We start from the raw sequence: 25,766 nt of genomic DNA, 5'->3' as shown, positions 1-25,766 counted from the left end.
TTGACATATAATCACATCTTTAGCCCATCATGCTCCAGGCTCATTTCGCATTTGAGAATTTGAATGAACCTCTTGACATGTAAAATTGCATGTTTCATACCAAAAACTCCAAATATTTACTTAAATCTTGAAAAGTCCTAAAATCTGTAAAAACAACATAAAATTCAAGGTAGCTCTACTCTAAGTGTGTAAAAAATACATGCTTTATTCCCTAAGATTTCACACATAAATGTGCTCATTAGACATTTAGATCTAGCCATTGAAAAAATCTATATATTTAGGCATCTAGTTTGTGGATCCAAGTCAACCAAACCATGTCTGCCATTTGAAGAAAGCAATTTATGGCCTGCGACAAGCATATGGGGCTTGGTTTCACAGGTTCAAAACTCATCTTCTTTTAGAAGACTTTATGCAAAGCCAAGCAGATAATTCCATGTTCATCAAACAGAATATAGTCCAACACAAATTATTATATGTTGATTATAGTCCAACACGAGGTTAAAAAGGTTCTCAATAGATTACATTCAGACTTTGCCATTACGGACTTGAGAGACCTTCATTATTTCTTAGGTGTTGAAGCCAAGAGAGACTCCAACGGAATCTTCTTCACTCAAAAAAATGTATATCGGAGAACGGAGAATTCCAAACCTCGCAGCACACCAGTTGCGTCAGGAGCAAAAATGTCTGCTTCTCAAAGTACACCTCTCACCAGCCCCACAGAGTATTGACAACTTGTGGCTGCTTTGCAGTATCTTACCATAACTAGTTGAGATATTTTAGATATTGTCAATCAAGTATGCCAATACATGTACAATCCCACATCAAAAAATTTTCAAGTAGCAAAGAGAATCTTGCGACATTAAAAGCATTGCAGGGGCAGGCCTTCACTTAGAGTTAACTTCTTTATCTCAACTAGCAACCTACACGGATGCTGATTGGGTAGGATGACCCAACACAACAATCTACAAGTGGATTTTGCACTTTTCTTGGTGAAAATTTAATTTCCTGGTCATCTAAGAAACATCCAACTGTTTCATAGTCCAGCACTCAAGCAGAGTACAAAGCCCTAGCCGTGATAGTTTATGAGTTACTCTGGCTATCTTATCTTATGAGGGATCTCCAATTACCAATCAAACAGCCAATGATCGTCCACTATGACAATCTCTCAGCCACTCAAATGAGTGCTAAGCACATTCTCCATGCTCGAACTAAGCATATAGAAGTGGATTACCACTTTGTTCGAGATTTGGTCCTCCACGACACAATTCAGGACAATTTTGCACGCTCCCAATTTCAAGTTGCATATATCTTCACAAAAGGGCTACAATCTCCAATATTCAATGAGCATCGTTTCAAACTCTTGTGGCTACCACCCCAAAGTTTGAGAGGGGGGGGGATGAAAACCCAATGGATTGAAGACCAAATCAAACACGTTGCTGTGTTAACCATAACTTTACTTTATAATTTGAATTTTAAAATTGTACTTTTAAATTTGGAATCCCTGAATTATCTCCAACCAACCAATTTTGGTTGGAGACCTTCTTTGTAACTTACAACAATGGAGTGAATTATAAAAAGGAGGCTGAACTCTCATCACAGGGAGAACAATCGATTATCATCTTAAACTATTTTCCTTTATACTAGAACCCTAGATTCTTTTTTTTTTCCTGTTCTATTGCTGCAAGAATGGACTAGTGTGTGGGTGCAAGGTTGGGTACAAGGCCAGGGGACATTGGGGGAAGTGTGTGCAAGGTAGTGGTGGGTGTGTGCATGTGTGTAGGCCAAGGTTGGGGTGGATGTGTGCATGTTCAGGGTGGGTGCTCTACACACATTTTGTTGGGTACTTCTGGGGTGGAGTAGGGGTTGCAGCGCAAGGATGCTACAATGGGTGGCCATGAAATGGCCCATGGGATGTACTGTGGGTGTGTTCGTTATAATGTGGGGGTAGAAGATGACCTTCGTAAGGGATTTGGTTGAAGGGGGGTTTGAGTTGAATGAATGAAGAAGGGTTGGGTTAGATCAGTGGAGGGGTGTAGGGTAGAATAGTAATTTGATTATTTTGTTTTTTATTTAAAGGTATAATGGTAATTTCCTATCAATCAATTTTTTATTTTATTTTTTTTTTTTTGGTACTGGTGCTTTTTTTTAAATACTAGAAATGTGATGCCATCCGCAAGAGTCAAACCCAACACCTCTCCACTGAGAAGTATAGGTCTTTACCACTGAAGCAACCCTGCATTGGTGCAATCGTTCATAGCCAAGGGACGATGCTAACACTTGTGGACCTCTTTCTATAGTTTGCAAAGTTGGGTAAGTGTCATTAGTATCACTGAAGAACATAGAGAGAGAGAAAGGGGGGTGGGGCTGGGTGTTACTTGTTTCGTTGCAAAACCCTCTTAAGGGGATTTTTTTTTTTTTTGGAATGACGTTCATCCGGGCCAGCTTGCGCGCATCACAACTACATCCTCAAGGCGCTTTTTATATGATTAATATAAGCGAGGCTTTGCCCCGACCCCGAGGGGATTCAAACTCTATCCCCCTATGTGGAAGCGTTGGGCTTTGCCAACTGATCCACCTCTCTTAAGGGGAATTTGTCACTATCTCCCAATAAGTGCCTAATGGATTACGGGAATACTTTATCAAAAAATAAAAAATAAAAAAATTACGGAAGTATAATATTAAATATTACACGTGGCTTAATTTTATCTAAAGTACTCAACAGAAAAAAGTATCCTAAGTAAATTATTAGACGCTCCTTTAGATCTTAATATGCAAGAGTAGGTGAGACAGGGATTGTTTCACCTACGGACAACTCTCGTGTCAAATTGTAGTAGATCATCTTTCGTCATTGACGTTAACTTTCTAATTAGCAATAATTTTTTTTCGAAGAAACGGTATTGTTTAGGATAGCTTGACATTGGAAAAGAACATTTTTCACTTTATGTTTGACCCAAAAAATCAGCGAAAAACCAATCCCAGGAACCAAGATAACGAATGAAACGGATCAGTATCCATCTCATCCAGTTGCACCAGGGGAGTAGGGTTTAGTTCACTCGCACACTTCATTCCAAGTTTTAGTTTCAAAACCCATTTCGTAGATGCTCTGATGATGAAAGAGATTCTATTACTGAGTTACTGCAGTTGACATTTGAGAACTGCTCTTTATTTGATTCTCTTTCCCTCGCTGGTGCCAATTGCCAAATGCCCAAAACGAAACCGTCAGCGACAGCTCTGTAAAGGTTCTTTTTCCCTGGCAATCTTCCAGTTCTTTTCTGCTTTTCAATTCACCTGCTTCTCTTCCTTTAGCAGAAATCTTCAAACCTCCCTCGTACACTTCGCAATTGCAGTTGTTTTTTTGTTTCCTTTCAATTTTTTCTTTCATCCCCATCTCGCCCCCTCTCGTTTTTTTGGTTTCTTTGTTGCTTTGCCGAGTATGGGAAGATCTTATAAAATTCATTTTGACCAGAAAAAAAAGAGTTCGGGAGGATCTAAACTTAAAGGGGTTATGGAAACTGTTAACAAGGAGGAGATTGATTGGGAATTGAGGCCTGGTGGTATGGTTGTTCAGAGAAGAGAGGACGGAGTTCATGCTTCTAGTCCCACAATCACGATCAAGGTCGCTCATGGCCTTTACCAGTACGAGGTCAACGTCCCAGCTCAAACAACTTTCGGTAATTCTTCTATTCTTCTTGATGGCTTCATCTGTTTTCTAACGATTGAAGTTCACAAAGTCTCGCATCAAGCTGATTTGGGCAACTTGCTGTTTCTCCCTCTTTGTCACTGTTTTGTCTATTCGCTTTTGACCTTCAAGCTGGAGTTAGCTTTTCATTTTATCTTCTCTCTTCATGTGTCTTTTGGCATCTTCGTGCTGTGCAGTATGAGTATGCATGCTTTTTTGATTTGACATCTCTATTGAAGTTCACACTCAAAAAGAAAAAAGAAAAAAAGGGGGGGGGGGGGGGGGGTTGGTATCAATGGAATGGAATTCTCACTCAGTAGCTATTTGGATCATTTGCATATTGCTGTACAGCCTCCAGTGTCTAGTTTTTCTTGATATTGTTGGTATATTTAGGCATGATTGGTTTTCCACTCTTAGACTTGTTTATATATGTTACCGACCAAGGTTCTAAATTTTGTGAAATTTGTGAAATTTTGTCCTCTTAAGTACTAGGCGAAACGAAATTCCCACAGAAATCGAAAAGTTTCAGATTTTGATAATTTCACTGAAATTTTGGTAGTTTGGTGAAATCTCAGTGAAATTTCGGAAATTATGCTGAAATCTCGAAAATTTTGGTGAAATTTTTGAAAATTCCAAGGGGTTGTACCATACAAGGCTTATGGCTATGGATATAGATATGGTGGAGCATATGATGGTTCATCTGCTAATTGTAGTAGCATGTTTGCGTATATGTATAGGGATGGATTGGGTGCATCATTTGTGGATTCCATCTTTGTATTTTCATTAGGACCAGCATAACTAGTTATGCGAGTTACGGACTATATGGATTACTTTATCTGTACCGTGTCATGGGATCCCTATGTCCAGTATTCAAAGTACTCTTCCATGACCCAGGGGATGGATCCAACCCGATACATTCTTGTATACCGGATTCTCCTACTTGTATTTGTTGTTGCCTTTTAATGAAAATCTTAGTGTTATCTTGCATAATATCTATTTTTAAATTGATTAAAATTCATATTCCAGACTTCTAGTTCGCCCGTATGTAGTTAGGCATGTGCCAATCAAGAACATCATTTTGGATTAGGTTTTAGTTGCAAAACACTCTCAGTGTGTTTATTGGCCTCAAGTTAGGTTGGACACCTAAAACCATAGTAGAAGGACCTCCCCAACCCACCGAAACTTGAGGTCGAAATCTCAAGTTCAGATTTTGAAATTTTGGCAAAATATCGCCAAGATTTCAGTATTTCGATTGTCTCGGTAGGTACCGAGATGACCGGCATGGGCGAAATTTTGAACCTTGGTTACGACTTGGCTATTTGATTGGGTGCAAGATTGTAAATGTAACAATGAAAAACACAAGAACACAGAGGAATTTGATTACGGAGTTTGGCCTTAATGGCCTACGTCTCCGAAGCTCAAGAGAGAGCTCAATGCACTAATCAAAGAAAGGTTTGACATATACAAAACCTGTACACTAGCTACAACTGGAGGTAGGCCTCATCATTGCAACCTCGAATCACTAACAATCCATTGATTACAGCCATCATATACCAAGAAACAAGCAAGAACAGAGGAGAGAAAAGAGAGAAATGGAAACCCTAATTGCAGTTGCTTGAGAGAGAAGGAATCCCCAAATCTTCTCATTTGTCCAAAATGAAATGAACCAACCCAAAGGATATAATACCTGGCTCAACCCATAGGGTTGTGGTGCAGGTTCAAATCTAGTCAAGCTGAGGAAATTCAAGTTAATTAAATGAGAGGCTAATGTATAGATTAGCCCTCTCAATGTAATTTCTATATTTTTTCTCAACTCTTTGCTTCTTTCCTTGATGAAATTGATATACGGCCTTGATGGCATGGTGTAGGGGAATTGAAGTTGGAGCTTGCCCAGAAGACTGGGTTGGAGCCTAAAGAACAGAGACTATTATTCAGAGGGAAGGAAAAAGAAGATGACGAATGGTTGCACATGGTTGGTGTAAAGGACATGTCCAAAGTGGTACTCCTGGAGGATCCTGCTAGCAAAGAGAAAAAGCTGGAGGAAATGAAGAAGAATAAAGAGACATCAAAATCTTGTGAAGCTGTTGCAAAAATCAGAACTGAGGTTAACAAGCTCTCTGAAAAGGTGAATCTTGTCAAACGAATAAATCCATTTGCCAGCAATTCTGGGACTCATGGAGGATGATTTATTTTGTAGGTTGAGGCCTTAAAGGAATCCATGCATGGAGGTACCAAGATTGCAAATAATGACTTTGTTGTCTTAACAGAGCTATTTATGGCACAATTACTTAAACTAGATGGCGTTGAGGCTGAAGGAGAAGCTAAAGTGCAAAGACGAAATGAGGTCAGTATACATTAGTCCACTATGATTAAGATTCATAATTACATTCCATTTCTTTGTTATTTGTGTCTTACTACAAGAGGCATTGGATTCATATGGAATGGTTTGTATCTTTCTTTCTTCTTTCTTCTTTTTTTCTTTTTTTTTCCTTCTTGGTTAAGATTAAGATTGAAAATTATGCTATGTTGTTTAATTGGCCATTAAGTTTGCTATTAGGGAACAACATCGATCCAAAGGTCATGGATCTATCTTTAATATTTTCTTATTTTTATTTGGATTAGTATTCTGTGAGTTGTGATAGAGTCCCAGTCTGTGTAAGACTCTTAAGTTAGAGTTTAATTTTTAAGTAGGACTCCTCCTCAGAGTTAGTAATTTGATTCCTTCAAGATGTCTTATGTAAGAGTCCAATTAGGGTTACTTTTAAGAGTCCTTTGTTATCAATTAGTCGAGTCCTTTTTGTAAGGGGAATCCTTTATGGATAAGATTCCCTAGTTTGAGTCTTAGTCAAATTGCTTAGGTTGTAAGGCTATAAATAGCCCTTCTGATTATGAATGAAATCAGTTCAGAGTTTATAAGAAAATTAGAGGCTTGGGTCATGTGGGAAGAAACCCAGCGGCCTGGGCTGAAAAGTGTTTATAAGTTCTGGAATTTATGCCATTAGTCTTCAAGCTTCTCCTCCTTCTCTTACACTTGCAGCAGCTCCGAAGTTCAAGGATATTCTGCAAGAGACCTTCTCCCATCAAGTAATTATGCATCTCCAGCCCCCTTCTAACCCCTATCCCCTACCCTATCCTTTGCACAAGACACCTCACCCTTATCTTTCCCTTGTGGCAGCAGCTGACAATCCTCCCCCTTCTTTCCCACCCGCAGGCCTTCCCCAACCCATTCCTTCCTCTTTCTCACTTTCTTTCCCCTTCCTTGAACTTGCAACAGCATAGGAAACCAAAAGCCCATCCGGCCCTTTCTTGAATTGTAGAATTTTCTGCAGTTCAATTCTTTATTGATTCTTGTGGCAGATCTGAAAAAGTAGAAAGAGAAGGAAAAGAAAACAAAACAAAAGGAAAGAAAAGAAAAGAAAAGAAGAAAGAAAGAATAGAAAGAAAAGAAAGAAGAAAGAAGAGAAAAGAGGAAGAAGTTCAAAAGGTTCAAGATTCATTCTCAACCCCTCCCAAACCTAACCGCAAGACCCCTATTCCCTTTCTTTGCCCAGAAAACTATGTGGTACCATCTCCAGATACATACCAAAACCTCAAGTCATTCCCACCTCATCCCTAGATGTTGTGGGGCATCCCAAACCCTACTTTATCTCAATCCACCAGCCCATCTTAATCTTGTTAAAACCCTAAAACCTCCCCCCACCTCCCATAGCCGAAGATACACAGTTCTTTAGCTCATCCAGAATTTTGTTAACCTAATCTTATCCAAGATTTCTCCCCAAACTATCCCATAGGGTACCCATAATTTTCCACACATCCCATAACCCAAAAGCTTCCTTTTCTTTACCCAAAACAAGCCCGTCAATAAAATCCTAACCCTTTGATAGCCCACTTATCAGCTGGTTCTAGTTAACAGAGGATCCTGAAGGCTAACCCTGACCCTGGGTTACATCACTTTCATGCCTTCACAAAGAGTGGGTTGTATTCTTTGACATGTTAGCCTCCCCTCATAAATATGCCACCACTTTTCTTCTCTGGTGAGCTTTGTGTGGGGTAGTTGCATCCTGTGTGCTTCCATCATTTGGAACCAATCGAAGTAATCATCCAAGGCACTCACCCAATCAGGGAAGACAATCATGCTTTCTGTTGTATTCTTTGAGGTCCAGCCCCATTTTGTCCTTATGATCACTTGGGTAATGATTAGAATTGAAGTCATCCGTAGCTTCATTTTCAATCAGATTAATATAGGGTAAATTTCACGAAGAAGATGTGATACAATCATAGTGGCATTGTTCATTGATGTAGCCTCAAGTGAAAGAGAGCCAGTTCTTCCTAGGTCTTTAGATGAATAGTAGGAAGATCTAGGGTTTCAAAGGTTTTTAGGTCTGAGCTGGTTCAGGCATCTGCTAAGGTTGAAACAGAACTAAGGTGAAGGTCTAATTACAGTATCATAGCCCCTTTTTCTGGATATTTCAGGTACCTGAATGCTGAACTGTTTCCCCTTTTCTTGCTGTAATTAATGTTAGGTCATAAAGCCCTCAGATTAGGGTTTTTTTTTTTTTTGGGGGGGGGGGGTGTCTAGAGTTTTCAGGTAGACTACAAAGGGGTCTGGTTTTAGGGTTACAGACTTAGGGTTAAGGTTTTATGGATCTAAAATGGAGGTTTGGTAGTGTTGGAGTTGAGGTTTATAGTTTCAGAATTAGGAGATTTGGGAATCTAGGGCAGCGAGGTTCAGGGTTCTGGAAGGGTGATTTGGGTTGCAATCAGGATCGAGTCACAGTGGAGGTAGAGGGATAATAAATCTGCAATGGGAATAATTCTGATGGAGAGATTAGGAGTTATGGATCCTAGGGGTTATGAAGAAGAAGAAGTGGTCAAGTGGGGTAGGGTTTGTAAAACAGAAAAGCTAGAAGAGTGGAAAGGAATGGGTGAGTACTGCCTTGTTACTTGCCTGTAACACTAGTAATGGCTGAGATGATGATGGAATAGTGAAGGCAGATGCAAGCACTCGTGAAGGAGAGTTCTTCAAATAGAAAACCTTAGGTTCTTATTCAATCACATGAAGATCCCCACCACTGATGAGAAGCTCTACGAACACCTTGCTCTTAGGCAGCAACACTCTCTTTATTAATTCTCCTCCTATTTATCACCTTACATGAGAAGTCCTAGTGAGATTCGGACTTAGAAACTAACTTAACTAGGAAAATAGAAACTGAGTTAGACTTTTAAAACTAAAATAAAACATAGAAAGAGACTATTCTGCCCATATAACTTAAGTTGTGCAGAGTTACATATTTAGACCAAATAAACTTAATAAACTAAACTATTTTGTACTTGGGCTAAACACTAAAGTTATGGGCCCCATTGAATAGGCCCCTGAAGCCGCAACCACATAAACTGCTGAACAAAGGCCCAGCACATATCTATCAACCTGAAAGTTGATCTGGAAGGGAAATTGGCCATTTGGTGCCAGACCTGCATCATTCATTGTTGGTTGTTAACTGGCTATGGGTGCTTCCTTCATCTCTTTGACATCTCTGTCCCAGGAAGCTAGCTGATCAATTATTTATCAGATTGCTATGATGAATTTTGTCTGGCTAGCATCATCAGACAGCTGAGTAGATCTTGATCCAACTGTAGCTTTGATACCATTTAATGCAAGACTGTTAACATAAGGGCAACAGTCCCAAATGTGTTGTTCAAGCTTCAAATAACTCTAGTAGGAAAATGCAGGTTCAAATCTAGTGGAGTCCAGGAGTAGAAGGTAATGCTTTGAAGCAATCCAGCCCACACCCAACAGAATGGGCCAGGATTGGGGTTGAGTGTGATGGTTGATCAGGTGGATCTGTGCTTCAAGACCCAGTAAGTTGTGGAGAAGGGTTATGTAGTTATCAAGCTTCAATGGTTGCAGCAAAAACTAACTTGCAGGTCATCCGATGAGGGATGAAAGTTACAGAAGCTTTTGATGGTCCTTCTCAGTGGTTGCAGCAGCTTTAATAACACAGTGCAAGTAGGTTTTTTTTTTTTTTTTGGATGAATAAATAAATATATTAAAAACCACGGCCAAAGAGAGACACAAAGAGAAAATAAAGGGGGAAAACTGGGGGGGACAACCAGTCAAGATGACGACTTGAGAGAAGAACTGAGACTCCAGGAACTAACAATCAACCTATTCCTTAGAGAATCAAAAACAAGGGGGGTGGGGCATAGAGATAAGCCTAGAAGAAACATCAAAATAGATGGCATTCCAAATCGAGCTACAAGAACGGGATTTGGAAGTCCATCTTTTGATGTTGCGCTCCCACCATAAGTGGTGAACAGTAGCAGCAAAGACAAGCTTACCTACATGGTTGCAAATTGTGGAGCCAAAGAACATTCTTAGGATCCACTTCCAATCTCGAGCAAAACCAAAAGACCACTTTGATCTTGGCCAAATGGAAGTAAGGGCTAAACTCCAAATGGAACTGGAGAAGGGACGTGAAGAAAAGGTGGTCAAGGTCCTCAATACCGTTCCAACAAAGGATACAATTGGGATTGGCGGGGATGTGGCTACTGATAAGGAAAGCTTGTGTAGGGAGGGCCAAGTTGAGGGATCTTCAAAGGGTGAGGGAGTGGCAAGGGATGTGGCCTTTGAACCAAACAAGGGGGCCCCAAGGGGCAAGGGGATCTAAGAAGATTCCAAGCTGAGGCGATAGTGAAGGTTTTGGTATGGGATGGGATCCACATGGTAATGTTTGAAGTAGAGGGGGAAAAGGGGGGGGGGAGCTCCAGATTTGTGTGAGACATGGATGGGGAGAGGGGGACCAAGATCCATTAGAGATGAAAGAGGAAAGGGGGATGGATTTGGGGAAGAGGATAAGAGGAAATAAAAGAAGAAAGGGGGGAGACTGATAGGCTATCCCTGCCCTGTGTTTCTCATCAACTATCTCAGCTGTTGAACATTGATATTGCTCCATAAACAATGGCAACATGACCTGCTATCTAATCATCTCTTGCAATAAATAGGGTCTATTATAGCTTGGTAAAAGCTTTATAAGGAACAAGTACTTTCTAAAATAAAAACTATTGACCTAGTAATTTGCTCAGAAAAGAATCTTGGAAAATAGGAACTATTAGGCTCTATAATTCAGTCACATGTATGAATAACTAAAATATAGACCAAACTAAGCTTCTGCATCTCCCCAAAAATAATCTTCATGTAATCTGATTTGGGCCCCAGAGATCATCTAGGAATTTCCCACTAAGCCAAATATGGGGATGTGACATTGTTCACATGAACAGTATTTTGGCCTCTTTCTTCATGTTTTGTCCTATTGTACCATTCCAATTTGCTGGTCAAAAGTCTGGAGCAAGGGGACCTTCTGGTTGGATCAGCTGGCTGGTTCGAGCTGGACACCAGTGCTAGTTCAAATTGGTCTAGCTGGTTCATTTCCTTGTCCAATCTGCCCAGGTTCTGCATCCTCACAGTACTAAACGAGATAGTGATGGGCTCCAGTCCAAGCTTTCCACTACCATTAGAGAAAAATTCCTTCTTGGGTTGCTCACACTCCCAGTGATATCAGTGATTGGCTCAGGCCCAAGCTTTCTCTTAGCATCACAGACCTCACCAAGGGGGGGGGGGGGAATCCCTTTTCCACCAAAAATATGAGAGTGGGACAAACCTTTAAATGATAATAATAAATTAAGGCACCTAAATGTATGTTTATTGGCCATCTAGTTTTCCTGATTATGAATGGGCTCTGCTTGAATATTCCCACACCTAACTTATTTTATAACAAGTGAGTTTTGTTCTGCACCTACAGCCTAATAGATAATAGCTCAACCTGCTGGTCAATATTCATGTTAAATGTGAGGTTGGGAATTGGGATCATGAGTTGTTAGAACTAAGTTTGAAATTATCTTTTAAAAAAAGATTGTGAAATGAAAATATGTTAATATAAAGTATACTATAGATGATGTAGTATAGACATGAACAAATTTCCCACGGACACATCATGGTGGAGGTTAAAAAGTTTGAATAGAAAGTAGAAAAAGTGCACATGCAATAGACATATCTGGAGAAGCAGTGGATGGACATTTTTTGTAGGTGGAGTTCCATATCGTATAATGATTTTTGAGGTTATGAAGTCTTCTGATTGAATGTTCTCTGTTATATTCTTTATATTTTTGAGGTTATCAAGTCTTCTGAATGGCTTGTAAGGATTGGTTGATGAAAGATGCTCAGAGTCAAAGGAGGCAAAGGGCCTTTTTGTAATCAATTTTCATTCTCATTTACTCATAACTTTTCATTTTTGTGTCTTTGGTATGTATTATGAATCTTATATTCATTTATAAAAATAGAAAAAACTCCATAATTCATAATAGACATTTTGTCTATTATGAATTATGGGCCAAAAGCTTATTCTATTGATTTTTGTGCAAGATCACTTGGAAGCCCAATTCAGTGTGTGGTATAATAGTAAAAGTACACTCTTTTTGTGAAAATCCTATCTTTTCTTTTTTGTCTCATTCCAAAAGCCTCCAGATCTGTTCTCATGACTCTATCTGGTCATGGCTCCTCTTGCTTGAAGCTTCTCAAGATGTGCAGGGATTTTTACAAGTTTCTTCAGATCACTCTCTCTCCCTCTCTGTCTTGCTCTGCCTTCTCTAGTTCATTCTCATCCAAGAAAAATTCCATATTAAAACAAAGTGGAAGAAATTAATTGTCTTCTTCTGATCCCTTGCTGTCAAATCTTATCCCCGTTTCTTCGTCTTCTATGGAAGCTACTGCCTTCTCTAGTTCCTTCTCATCCAGGAAAATTTCCAAAATAAGATGAAATAGAAGAAATAGTAGAAGGAACAAATACTGGGCTTGAATGTTGCTAGAGATTTCTTGGGTTAGGGTTGCTAGATCCATCAATCTGGAGAAGGAAGAAGAAGAGGTTAACTTGATTATTAGGGTTGAGTTAAAATTTTTCATTTTTATATACCAAACTTATTTTCCAATTCTGGATAGACGTTATGAAACTGTTTTTGATTTGTTGTGAAAAATGAATTTCTGCATGGATTTCTTTTAAATAGGCAAAAATGAGGATGCAATCGATACCAAAAAGGCCCAAAATCTACAATGCAGCCACAGAAAGAGTTGAAAGGGTTAACACAAGTGGAAATAACTCTGATGGGTGATGACAAGAAATGACAAGGGAGAGATGACTAATATGGTGAAGTAACAGTAGATGCCATTGTGGGGATGAATGTTCTACATATTAAGCTTGTTTTCCCCTCGTATTTTAAGATGAGGATACACCACCAATGTTTCATCTGCTGATCTTGTTTCATAATACTGGCGTGGAGCAGGAGACTTTCTCTGGAGCTCTTCAATTTCTTCCCTTCTAAATACTCCAGCATTAGTTTATTTCCTAAACTGACAGAATTAATGCAGTTGCATTAGGCACTAATCCTGTAGGGAGGCCTATATGTGAACTTTGGAGTCTCTCAATTTGCTTGTGAGACAATCAAGTTGGTTGGGATTTCCCCCATAGATGGTTATATTATAGGTTTGGGCCTTCAGATTTTTGGGTTTGATATTAGCCTATAAATCGGGGATAGGTTACCACACTCGATTACTACTTGACATTTGAGTTGGATTAGGATACTCAATAGCTTTGAAGATTTATTTTTGAAGTCTTTTTACTTAAGTCAGTATATATATACCTTTGAGAATTCCCATAAAGAATGTGAGTTTTTATTTTCAAGGATTTTTCTGTGTTGAGAGTGCATACAGAATTAGTATCCAAAGTTATCTTCTTTTCTCGTCATAATGTAAGAAGAATCAAGAAGTCTTATCCGAGGCACATTCATATACAAAATTCTCCAATAAAACTAGGAATTAGATGAGGGAAGCAAGAGAACAATGGGAACTTGAATAAGGGAATAATTAACTTGGTTGAAGTAACCAATAAGACCCTCAAATTTGTAAATGAAGCAGCATCAAACTCAATTTGATATTAAGAAATCGATTTGATAATCAGTTGAAAGAATCCTGGAAGCTTCAGCACCCCTGAGATCATTTTGATAAAAAATAGGGTTGGATCCAAGAACACAGTGGAAGGGGATGGGACTTTAATAGGCATCCCACCCTAGGCCACATCTATTCTATCTCAGGATTTCAATATCGCTTAGGCTTTTTCAATTCATTCAAATGCTTGTCCAATCCTAGCACCATTAAAAACTTACTTAGAAGACTCAATATAGACTTAGGGACTAAAATGGAAAGACCAACCAAACCCTTTACTAAAAGGCATCCTAAATTGAATAGGAAAATTGAAATAACAAAAATAACAGAATTTAAATTCAATATATATATATATATATAATGAAGTAAACCCAATTTTCTAAGCGTTTACCATTTTTAGGCTCATTTAACTTGCTAATTACATGGTGAACCCCTGGAATCAAGGTCCTAATGCATATAGATTATGACCCACCCAAAAGCTTGTTGTCAATAAAATAAACCTTTTAGGTGACTTATCCAAATCACTTCATCCACTTGTTCTCTTTTCTTCATCCCTAGAAGATCATTTTCTTCTTTCTTCCCTTCACTATCCTAACAACAGAGTTACTTCCTTAATCTCAAATCTGATCACAGATTTGATCAATGGGCTTCATTGCAATTGAGATCTATAAGTTAGATTTTCGAATTGCATTATGTATAGATCTTGCATGATTTTTGAATGGTTTTCTGTTGAAAATGTAAGTTGTATGTATGGTCTTTCTTTCTTGACTAATATAGATTAGTTTTTTGTTTGTTCCCTTTTTCTGGTTGGTGTTTGTGTGCTCTTTTTTTTTTTTTTTGGGGGGGGGGGTGTTGTTTTGGTGTGAATTAAGAAAGAAGGCACACAATTAGAACCGTGTATTCATGTAGTATTGGGTACTCCATCAGTTCTGGTTATTTAATCTGGTCTTCATTGTTGTATTGATCCTTGCTGCAATCAATTCCCCATCAGTTTCTCCACTCTGAGGTCGTCTTTTGCATTAGAAGCCAACATGAAATCTCAGCTGATGTAGTTTCTACCAGTATGCTTTCAGCATTAAACTGATTTTATTGGGTCTTTATGAGTTGGAGAAATAGCAGGGTGGGGAAGACGATGAAGTCTGGCGGAGACGTCAGAACAGATGGCTTTCCAATTCATGTCTAGGGACCTAGACTTGGAAGCCCATCTACTAAGGTTATGTTCTCACCACAAGTGGTGGATGGTAGCACCAAAGACCAACTTACCAACGATCACAAATAGAGGAACCTGGAAATGCTCTTAGGATCCACGACCATTCTTCAGGAAAACCATAGAGGTGTCTGGAGTAGGGCCAAATGGAAGGGAGCACCTCCCCCCATAGGAATGAGAAAAGGTGATCAAGGTACTCTAAACCATTCCAGCAAATGATGCAGTTAGGGTTGGTAGGGATGTGATGGCTAATAAGAAAGGACTAGGTGGGGAGTCCAAGGTTAAGAGCTCTCTAAAGGGTGAAGGAGTGGCATGGGATATGACCTTTGAACCAAACCAAGGCTGGGGGGGTGGGGGTGAGGGGGAATGGGTAAGGTTTGAGACCAACGAAGAAGAAAATGTTTTGGAGGCACAGGGGAGCCAAATGGTGAGGTCACAAAGGAATTGTGGAGAGGGGGGAGTGAAGTCCAAATTTCTGTGAGACAAGGGTGAGGCAAAGGGGAAATAAAGGAGATTTCTCGACCCACGTATTGCTGTTTATATAAACCAGTGCGGTATTGCTAGGTAGAATACCATTTTATTTACAAACCAGCCAATACAAACCAGCCAATCTGCACCTTCTTTTGTCAGTTTATTGACTGTCACCAATCTCTTTGAATTCCAAGATTGTATCCCATTATCCCAAAGCTTGGTTTTCCAGACGTTAGTGTGCTCAATGTGTCAGAAACTGAGAATGCACGTCCTCTGATTCACTCTGTCTCCCTTTATGTTTGAACCTCAGTTTTCTCTATTTTGTTTCATTTGCATCCATGAAGCCAACATAAGTTACAATGTCACTAGGTTTGTCGTTGTTGATGATGAGTTGGTCCATCATCCTCTTCATACCACACTGACAAGATCGAAGTGTTATAAAAAAATGGGTAATTTTTTATTTATAAGCTCCCTATTCCACATTTTATAACCAGATGGTATATTTTTTATATTTTGAGTAAATCCTCATAATAAAAGTTTGATAGGTTCACTTGGCCCTTTCTATTTTGATTGTAACAACAAATCCTGAGTATATACTTAGAAAAAAATGCGGAATATATATTTGTTTCATTAGCAGGTGAAAAGGGGCAGAGCTCCCTTGGGGGCAGGAGGGGCCATGCCAAACCCCCCTGGCTCACTTTTTTGAAAATTTCTCTTTTCGCCCCTAATTTTAAAAAAATTTTAGAGAGAGAGAGGGAGGAAAAAAAGAAAGAAAAAGACCCTTCTGGCCCTCTTCTCATGTGTGAAGTGCCAATACTTGCCCCCCCCCCCCCCCCCCAAAACAAAAAAAAAAATATATATATATAGAAAGAAAGAAAGAAGAAAATTTTTAATGGGAAAGATAATGTGTAAAAAGGTCATTGTGTTTTATGGCTTTACACTCTTCTTATTTTTGTAAAAAGCTAATGTAGGATTTTTTTTTATATATATATAATATTAATGGTAGAAATTTTGTAATCATCATCCGGCCCTTTCTGATGTTAAATCTTGGATCCACCCCTGTAGGCGAATATCACCCGGAACTTCTGAAAATAGTTAGTCTCCTCCACATCTTGTTATTTCATAAAACTAAAACTTCAGCCAGATTGAACCAAGCCTAATTCTTAGTCTGTCTGATAAATTGTGTAGAACAATCCATCATGATATAGAATCACAGGGCAAGACATGGATCAAGGGGTATAATATTTTTATGAAGTAATGTAAAATACAAAAGTAGCTGGGTTATATCTCTATGTCAAAAAAGCTGTCATGTGTAGGCTGTTTTCCTTAACAAGATGTCATTTTCATGCATGCAAGTCCTTTTTTTTCTTTCTAAGATTTAAATTTTTGGATGAGTAGAAGTCCTTTCATTTTTGTAATACCAATGGTGCTTCGGCACATACAGTAAAATTTTCAGCTACTGAAAGGAAATATTCTTGTAACTAATATTTTGTCGAAGCTGAAGTATGCATGCTCATGGGTTTCTTGATGGTAAAGCCAGTCCCACCAAAATTGGTTCTTCTAATAGAATGGCATTAGGTCCTTATTTTGAATTGTGCTTCTTTGACACATAATTTAACTGGTAACCTTATAACAATCTATGTCCTGTACAGGTTCATCGTGTGCAGAAGTACTTGGAGACCGTCGACGTTCTGAAGGCACAGAACTCCAACCCTTTCAGTATTTCCAACTCTGTGCGTATGACAACTAACTGGGAGTCTTTCGATTCTGATAGGGGAACCCGGACAGCTCCATCTACGGGGTCGAGTTCTACAAAAGTAACTAAGGATTGGGAGCAGTTTGACTAATCTGATCTCTCTTTAGCTATCCTGGTTTGTACAAATTCCTATACATAATCTTATGCTATGGCAAATGGAACACATTTTGCATTGCTTTTCTGTATCTACCCTGTTTTCAGATCCTTTTAGCAGGGATGGAGGAGAGGCATTGATAATGTAGAAAAGAACTGCATTTCCTTTTGAAGAGAAATTGATATTTGTACATACTTTTTTTATATACATAAATTTCGTTTATGCATGATGAACCTTTGCAACTTGGGTCTCTAAACTTCACTCTGGTCTTTAAGACTCTTTCTTACACAGGTTTTGAACGTTTATGGGACAAAGTAAAATCGACTTTTAAGTTCTAACCTCAAGGAAGGGGCTTTCTGAACTTGAAATTCAGAACAGACGTAAGAAAAGATCATTATACCTTAAGGTATGGGGGGTGAAAAGAGTTTTTCTATCTTTCGTTAGACTTAATTCTCCAACAACTCTTTTCACGATTTTGTTTCAATCTTAACTTCTTTCTTTTCCTCTATTTTTGTGAGGGTATTTAGATGACTCATGATGAATGTAATTGCAACTTTATTGGTTAATTTAAGTATCTTATTTCTAATATTTTAAAAAAAAAATCATTTAATTCTAAAGATAGTTTTGAAATAAAAAAAAATAATGCTTTAAATGGATTTAGTAATGGATTGGATTAGTGTGTTGAATGAAATTTAACTTTTGAGAGTTTTTGTTTGTTTAAGACAAAGTAGAGTGTTCTTACTAAAATGTCTTTTGTTTTAAGGTTCTAGAACAATATGCTTTAAAAAAATGAAGGAATTATTATAGTATTGGTCAAAAGTTGGTAAATAAACAAAGAAGATACATAGAAGTCATCAATGGATGACTTGTATATAGTTTATATTTTATTTGATAGTATTAATGGGTGTAAATGGATCGGATTTGGATCAGATAATGATAATATCGCATTTGCATCCTATTATATTCAGATGAATTTGGACAATATTTTATCGGTTTTCGGACTTATTCAATCTGACTCAGACGTTAGTTGGATAGTTATTTTCTAAAGTAGATTACTCTAGAGGGGTATGATTGAGTACAAATTTTTTTACTATCCATTGACCTCTTTAGCATTTTATTTGTGAGAATTAGATTTGAAATTTAAGAATACAACAATTTTGGTGTTTACATCAGTAGAAAATCTAAAAAAAATTCAAATATCACAAGTAAAAAGTCATAAAAATAAGAAGACAAATCCATACAAGTAACTAAATCAGATAATTTGATCGGACGGATGATAATCGGTCAAATCGTATCCGCATCCTATAAATAAACGAATGGATTCAAATACCCCTAAATGGATACGGATGCAAATTTGAAGGCGGATTTTAGTTATCCATTTACACACTTAGATTGAAATATTCTGGACTTAGAATTAGGATTAGGGTCATCTTAGGGTTGAATATTTAACCTACTTCAAAATAGAATATTTTGGTAAATGTATGACAACAATATGGAATTATCAATTGTTTCATTATTTCGTCATCAAGGTTAAACTTAATAATTGAGTTGAGTATTTTTGGGTTTCGCCCCCCCCCCTTTTTTTTTTTTTTTTTTTTTTTTTTTTTTTTTTTTCAAAAAAAAACCCCCCCCCCCCCCCCCCCCCCCCCCCCCCCCCCCCCCCCCCCCCCCCCCCCCCCCCCCCCCCCCCCCCCCCCCCCCCCCCCCCCCCCCCCCCCCCCCCCCCCCCCCCCCCCCCCCCCCCCCCCCCCCCCCCCCCCCCCCTCCCCTTTATTTAATTAAGCCTGAGAGGGTCAAAAGTTGAAGTCAGAGTTGAAGTCTGATCCAACCCTAATCTATAATGATCTTTGACTCTAATAAATATGACCAAACCCTTATGGTGAGGACTCCAATAAATAAAATATTATATATGTGGATCTCGGTCATTAATCATAAATTAATGTTGGGTTCCCATAATGTAATATATTACATGTAAGTTCCAAGTAGACTAACACCATTAGCTGCTGTAAGTGTATTCAAATTCCAAACCTAGAGGGACCGAAATATCCCTAAGGTTATTTAATAAAATGTATTAGTACTAAAATGCCCTTTAACCATTCACAATATACAAATTCCATAAAGTATATATTAATTAACGTTTAATGAATAAAATACCCCCATTTGCAGGTCTTGTTTTCTTTGTCATCCCAACGTTCCTTATTTTCTTTTGGAAAGTGACTTTATACAAAGAGATCAAATCATCATCTAAGGAAGATTCAATGAAAGAGAGACGATGGAGAAAGAATCGATCTAAGTGGAAGATGTGAAGAAATGGGTAGAACAACTTGGGTGAAGACGATTCAGCCAAGATATCCGATTCTCTACTTTATCGAATTTCAAGGGTTCAATACTTTTCAACCACTCCCTTGACAAGCAATTAGCTATAATTCTGAAATCATCTAACCCTTATCTCTTTTTGGGGGTTCTCTTATCATCTTCTTCTCTCTCTTTGTATCCTACGAGAAATTGGATTCATTCGTTTGGTGGGTTTCCCAAAATCTGCAGGATAAAGCAGAGAATTGCCATGTTGGAGCCATAGGAGCCATAATTGATGCACTTGGTGCTATGGCTATAGCCATTTACACAAGCGACCTCAAAGTCTCTATTGATTTCAACATTTCCTACTTGTTGTAGAAAAATGTGCTTGGAGCTCTTTGGTTTGTTCTTGATCCATGTCTGATTCCAGAAAACAAAATAATGGTGAAAGTAGACCGCCTCTGGGGACGAGCCTGAAGCTACCTCCAATGATTAAGTCAGTTCAAGTAAGAAAACCAGAGTCTCTACCTTGAGGAATAAATACTCAAGGAGATAAAGAAAATAATGTTCTTCAAGAGTTAATGCAGGAGAATAATGGTTAGAGTATTCAAATTTTATCGTTATTCATGCAGAGTGATGATATATATAGCTGGTCCATACCTAAACTGATAGTGGACACTCCATGACCCTATGATGAGCATGACTTAGATGAAGGGTGGAGATGATTTCTTGAAGAGGTTTGTTTAACAAGCTAGACTGTGTGATCTTCAAGACAGTTGGAGATCTAACAAGCGAATCAAGTGGTCAGCATCAGGTTGATCCTGATGTGACACTAACCCACAGTTGGGGAGACAAAAAATGCAAATGCAGTACTCGTGGCAGGCCTTGGACGAATGAAAAGCTTCCTCACCAGCAATGAACATTTAATAATTATCAGCGCATTCAATGCTGAATTTGTCACACCCCACCCACCGATCTCGGTTACCCCCCCGACAACCCGTTGGAGTGATCCGTCATAGGATCCACGGTTTTAGTCTATCAATAATAATAAATGCAAGTAAAGACAATCATGAGCAAGAATAAGTTAAATAATTAAATGAAATGATTACAGGAGTCCAAATACTCCAATAAAATAATCAAGGAAAGAATAAATAATCAAAATTAAAATGAGTTTAGCAGAAGCAGTCAAAAAGAGTTATATGATTTTCTTTCCAGTTTCTTTCTCTAAAGCTAGATAATGTTTTTCATGGATCTCTAGAAAATGGGCTCTCCAATTCTTCTCCATTCGGTGAGCAAACTGCCTGGCAACCTGTCTCCTCCGCCAATCAATGGGTGCTATAAGCGCATTCCATGCACTCGCAAGAGCTCCCGCACAGGCTATCTCCATTTCCCATTGTAGGTGCCACATCTTCTTCATACGGGAAGGTTCTTCATAGGAAACCAATCCATCTTCCGGCGTATTTCCTCCATCTGTACAAGCTAATAAAACAGAGACAAATAAATGAATGAGTTCTGGAGAACTCAGTAAGAACAACAATAATTTCCATCCATATGTCAAACCATCAGAAAAGCATATATGATATGTATGAGTGCAAAACATGAATACCGCTAAGATCTAACTATGCAAGTCTCTAACAGTTGACATGCTTTAAGATATACACCAGCCCTCCTCTGGGTAGGTCTAGTCACTTTGATCCGGCAATGACTGGTTATCTCTGTAGGGATCCTAGGTAAAATGGAAAGTCCACACCTGGCTCTCAAACCATGGCTGGGGTTAAGTCAACACCCTCTCACCACGACCATTGGCATGAGTTCTGGCGCATGTCAAGGTTTCTAATCCAGTGCAGGTCATAATGGTAACATACTACATGAAGTCCAGATACATCCCCTATGGCACCAACCAACTCGGTTCAGTATCCTTCGCAACCTAGGAATGAGAACCCTCACGGACTGGCTACCACTGTTGGACTCCATTCCATAACCCTATGGTCATCCACATATTGTTGGGGCGGAATGCCCTCATGACTACTCACAACACCCGGTCCGTTCCTTGGACGTCCATGAGCCCAACTCTAACATATGCAACCCTGCCATTGTATGACCAACAGTGGACTATCATCACATCACTATCGTCAAGGGTCATCCGGCTTCAATTCCCCTACCGAAAGAATAGTAGCATGTGGGGTACCTAACCATGCAACTCTAAACTCTACCTAGGTATGTCATCAAGTAGTTATGACAGTGCTATAGACATCAGTGAGCATGTGTCCCATACCACAGCCCTTTGATATCCCAAGCTAAGATATCCCAATGGAATATTATTTTCCATCAGAACCACATACCATCAATCATCATCATATCACATTCATAATTGACAAAGTATATGTAAAGAGAGTACAAACAGCAAGCATATCATAAGATCAACATGCTAAACAAGGTTACAGCAGTATATGAAATGAAAGGACAGTAATAATAGACATTGAACTAGCATGTTCAAGTCATTTCATAAAGATAGGATTGTATGTCCTTACCTATAAATAAATAGAATTTCTCTAATTTGCAAACCAAAAACAATTATAAGACTTTTATTTGAAACAGAGAACACCCTATTTACAGGGTTACAATAAGGTATAAGTCGAATGAATTAAATCGAATCAAAACCAAAAGTCATTTGGTCACTCGAAACCAGCAGGTCGCTTGGGCCGGTCGCTTAGGCTGAGCGACCGCCACTAGTGACCGCCCCAAAAACAGAGAGTTTCAATCCGAAACTCAGGTTTCTGATCATCCAATTTCAATCTGAATTTTGAATGATCATAGTCTGAATTTCAAATCTATTACTCCCATAATTACAGGTGATACTAAACCTAACCAATGACATCAATTTGGTTATCCAAAATCCTCCCTCTTGATTCGATCAGCCATTTTCACGAAAGCAGGTTTTGTTTTCGGATCTGATCTCACCAAGATCATCAAAAAGGTAGACAATGCAATAGAATGATGGGAAAATTACGTGATTAGCTGCTTTTAGGTTTTCCCTTACAAAAATAGTCACTCAATGTTTCATTTTACAAAATTAGTCAAAACTGAGTTTGTATTTATAAAACTAGCCAAAATATTGATTTTTCACATTTTTGGACATTTTTTACCCCTAAAATTGATCACGTCGAGCGGAAAAATCACTATTTTGTCTAAAAGGGTAAAGTCATTATTTTTTCATACCCTTTTGACATTTTCACCCCTATGCCGATATGGTCAATTTTAGGGGTAAAAATGTCCAAAGAGGTAAAAAAGCATTATTTTGGCTAGTTTTGTAAATGCAGACTCAGTTTTAGCTAGTTTTGTAAAATGAAACATTGAGTGGCTATTTTTGTAAGGGGAAAGCTAAAAGCAGCTAATCATGTAATTTTCCCTATAATGATCAAGAACAACCAAAAGGGAACACTAATCTACTTTTATCATAGCTTAAAGTGAAGTATGAATGAACAGGGAATCACTTACCTCAACCAGATCAACTATAACGGACAGTAGAACCTTCTGGAACACTGGCAACACTTCAGATCACCTTCCAGCACGTCTCCATAGCCGTCTAACCTCCAAAAACAGTAATCCCGAATATAATATTCGTAAAATAGACAAGGGTTACTATTTATAGAAGTCTGGGGGCAAAATAGGGCAAAACCCCGCAACCAGGACCAGGCGGTCGCTTGGTCTAATCAACAGCCACTAGCAACCTCCCCCAAGTATATTGCTATACAAGGGTGCTTTGCTCAGGGGATTGATGTCCAAGTACAACCTAATCCTAATGAAGACATGGGGGAGGTCTTACCTTGATTCCGGACATCTCTAGACATCACTTGCCTTACAGAAGTCCAACTACCAAGCAAGGCAGGCTCTTCATCAAGAGAATCCACATCCATGGGTTCAGGGTATGGATCATGGACTTCTATCCGGACACTCCACAGATTTACCCGGTTAGACCTTCGGGTTCTCGAACCTGCAATACAGATCCCGGGTTAGAAATATGGGGGTTGTTATAAAATTAAATGTTGAAATTGATGTCTGGATAAAGATACGCCTAATCTATTATCAGCGTTGTCTTTACTGGGAAGTCACATGATGACAACTATGTGTCACTGCGATGTTCACTTCTCAACTTCTCAGTTGACATCTCCTCCGAGAAGTGCCATGTTTGAGAAGTATCAAATGAACCATCTTGAACCAGATTTGAGCCCTTGGTTTGATACGAATGGTTTGCTCTAGTTCAGTGGCTTGACCCATAATGACCATAACACTACTTCTCAACAGTTAAGATCAAGGTTTCTTATTTTGTTTCATAGAATAATGGTTCCCAAAATTTCTTCTTGTAATGATCTTCAATCTGAATTGCATAGAATAATGGTTCCCAGTTGGGTTGTGATTTATGGGTAGGATAGCGTTAGAATTTAGATTGAAAGCCATATCCTAGTGAACTTAGTTGAATAAACCTCTGTGTAAACTTTGCAGGAGGAGGTGGAGATTGAAGCTTAGGTCGCAAGACACAGAGGAAAGCTTTCATTGACGACAGTAAAACTTAGGAGGAAGAAGAATGATTGTGGTTGCTTTGGGTAAGCAATGGATGTCTCAATTCCCTGCCACTCTAGGTGTTCAAGTTCACCAAACAAAGCTTTCATTTCAACCTAGAAGTTCACTTCAAACAAGGAAGAAGGTGCTTTGATTTCAACAAAAAAAAAAAAAAAAAAGTTAACTTCAAATAGAGCAGACAATTTTTTTATTCTTCAAATTCTGAAGACTTTAGAGCTTCTTATGGGTCTTCATTTTCATCTCTTGTTCTTTGAAATGTTGTTCTTAGACTATAATCCCTCCCATCCCCAATCGACGAGTTCTATGTAAAATTACAGTGATTGATGGCTTTAGTATCTGTATTTAAAGAACCTATATCATGACAGAAAACGAGAAACTTTAAAGGTTATAGGTGAAAATTGTTCGACATTTTGCAATTATTCAATCATCCAAAGAATCTTCTTGGGACAAGCAATGAGGGAAATGCTTTTTAGGGTTGCAGAGCACTTGAAGTATTTACTTTCGATGCTATTTAGCTATATCGGCATTAGAAAGAAAATAAGATCTGCAATTTGGTAGTATTTTGGTCAAGGTTTAAAGTATTGATATCGAGTATCATATCGGTCAGGTGATTTTAAGAGATCTATCGTCCTATATCAAGTATTGTATTGCTCTGGCTAATATATTTTAGTGTAATTTAATGGAGACACGTATCCGAGATGTATCGTATCGGTTGGGTCAAATAAAGATAGGTATCGGCTAGTATCATATGGTATCGTGGAATACTTTAAGCGTTGATTTTTGGTCATTAAGCATGAATTAATATATAGTTTAAAAAATATATGTTGTAAATAGTTAAAGGGTATATTAATCATAATATATTGTATTAAATAATATAAAGATATTTTGGTGGATTTTGTTTGGGAGTAGTGCCATGTAGGCACTGCTCCAAGCAATGAACGTTCAGGATTAAATCTTTAATGTTTGATTAAATCCTCATCGTGGATCAACTCATTTCAAACCAAACAAGCCATATATTAAAAATCTTCTTTTCATTTTCCTCTTCTCAATCGTAAACGGGAAAGATGAAAGAGCACCTCTACAAGGTAAAAATCATCTAAAAAACCCTAGATAATCCTCTAACCTATCCTTATCTCCTCTCCTCCGCCTTCTCCCTCTTCGTCTCTGGCAGTTAAAGAAACTTGGAACGGAAGCAAAAATCAGAGAGGTTTGAACAGAGAAGAGGATTCTAAAGATGTTGGTTCATCCATCTTACCAACTCTATATGCTAAATTCGATGTTTCAATTACTCTCGCGTGGTTATGGAGTATAAAAACCTAACTGGCCACCATCGTTATTTTTTAAGAAACAAAATGAAGGCAATTCTTGGAATGGATCTTGATTTTCAGTGGAACGGATCTGAATTTTTCATTTGAATGGATTTGAATTTTCAGTGAATTTTTCATTTTGGTCCTTGTCGCGGTCCTGGGGTTTTCCTCATTGTTTCTTATCTAATTCTAGAACAAGCAAGTAAAACAATAATATTAAGTGAAATCCTCTGTTTTTAAAGTTTTTTAAACAAATCTTTCCTTTCGAAAAATGGGAACAACGGGAGACAGATTTTGAGAAAAAGAAATAGAGGGATGAAGAAGCAGCAGGAAAGATTTCTTGCATGAGAATGGAAATGATGTTCCTTGGTACAAATTTGAACTC

At 38.4% G+C, this 25,766-nt stretch overlaps 1 protein-coding gene across 2 annotated transcripts; it reads left to right on the top strand.

Moving 5' to 3' along the window:
* Nucleotides 1-2,954: 2,954 nt before the first annotated feature.
* Nucleotides 2,955-17,464, top strand: LOC149007738 (BAG family molecular chaperone regulator 4-like). Of its 2 annotated transcripts, XM_089166641.1 has the most exons (5): nucleotides 2,955-3,239; nucleotides 3,467-3,671; nucleotides 5,548-5,804; nucleotides 5,877-6,023; nucleotides 17,001-17,464. In XM_089166641.1, the coding sequence occupies exons 2-5, from the start codon at nucleotides 3,506-3,508 to the stop codon at nucleotides 17,193-17,195; spliced, it is 765 nt and encodes a 254-aa protein (XP_089022767.1). In that variant the 5' UTR covers nucleotides 2,955-3,239; nucleotides 3,467-3,505; the 3' UTR covers nucleotides 17,196-17,464. The 2 variants fall into 2 exon arrangements, with proteins under 2 accessions (XP_089022767.1, XP_089022766.1); XM_089166640.1 differs by having other exon boundaries at nucleotides 2,955-3,671.
* Nucleotides 17,465-25,766: the final 8,302 nt, after the last annotated feature.

The sequence above is a fragment of the Hakea prostrata genome, chromosome 8, assembly GCF_041222555.1.
Source record: "Hakea prostrata isolate BN-2017 chromosome 8, UWA_Hpros_2, whole genome shotgun sequence".
NCBI lineage: Eukaryota > Viridiplantae > Streptophyta > Magnoliopsida > Proteales > Proteaceae > Hakea > Hakea prostrata.
This window is presented reverse-complemented; position numbering and strand designations above follow the sequence as displayed.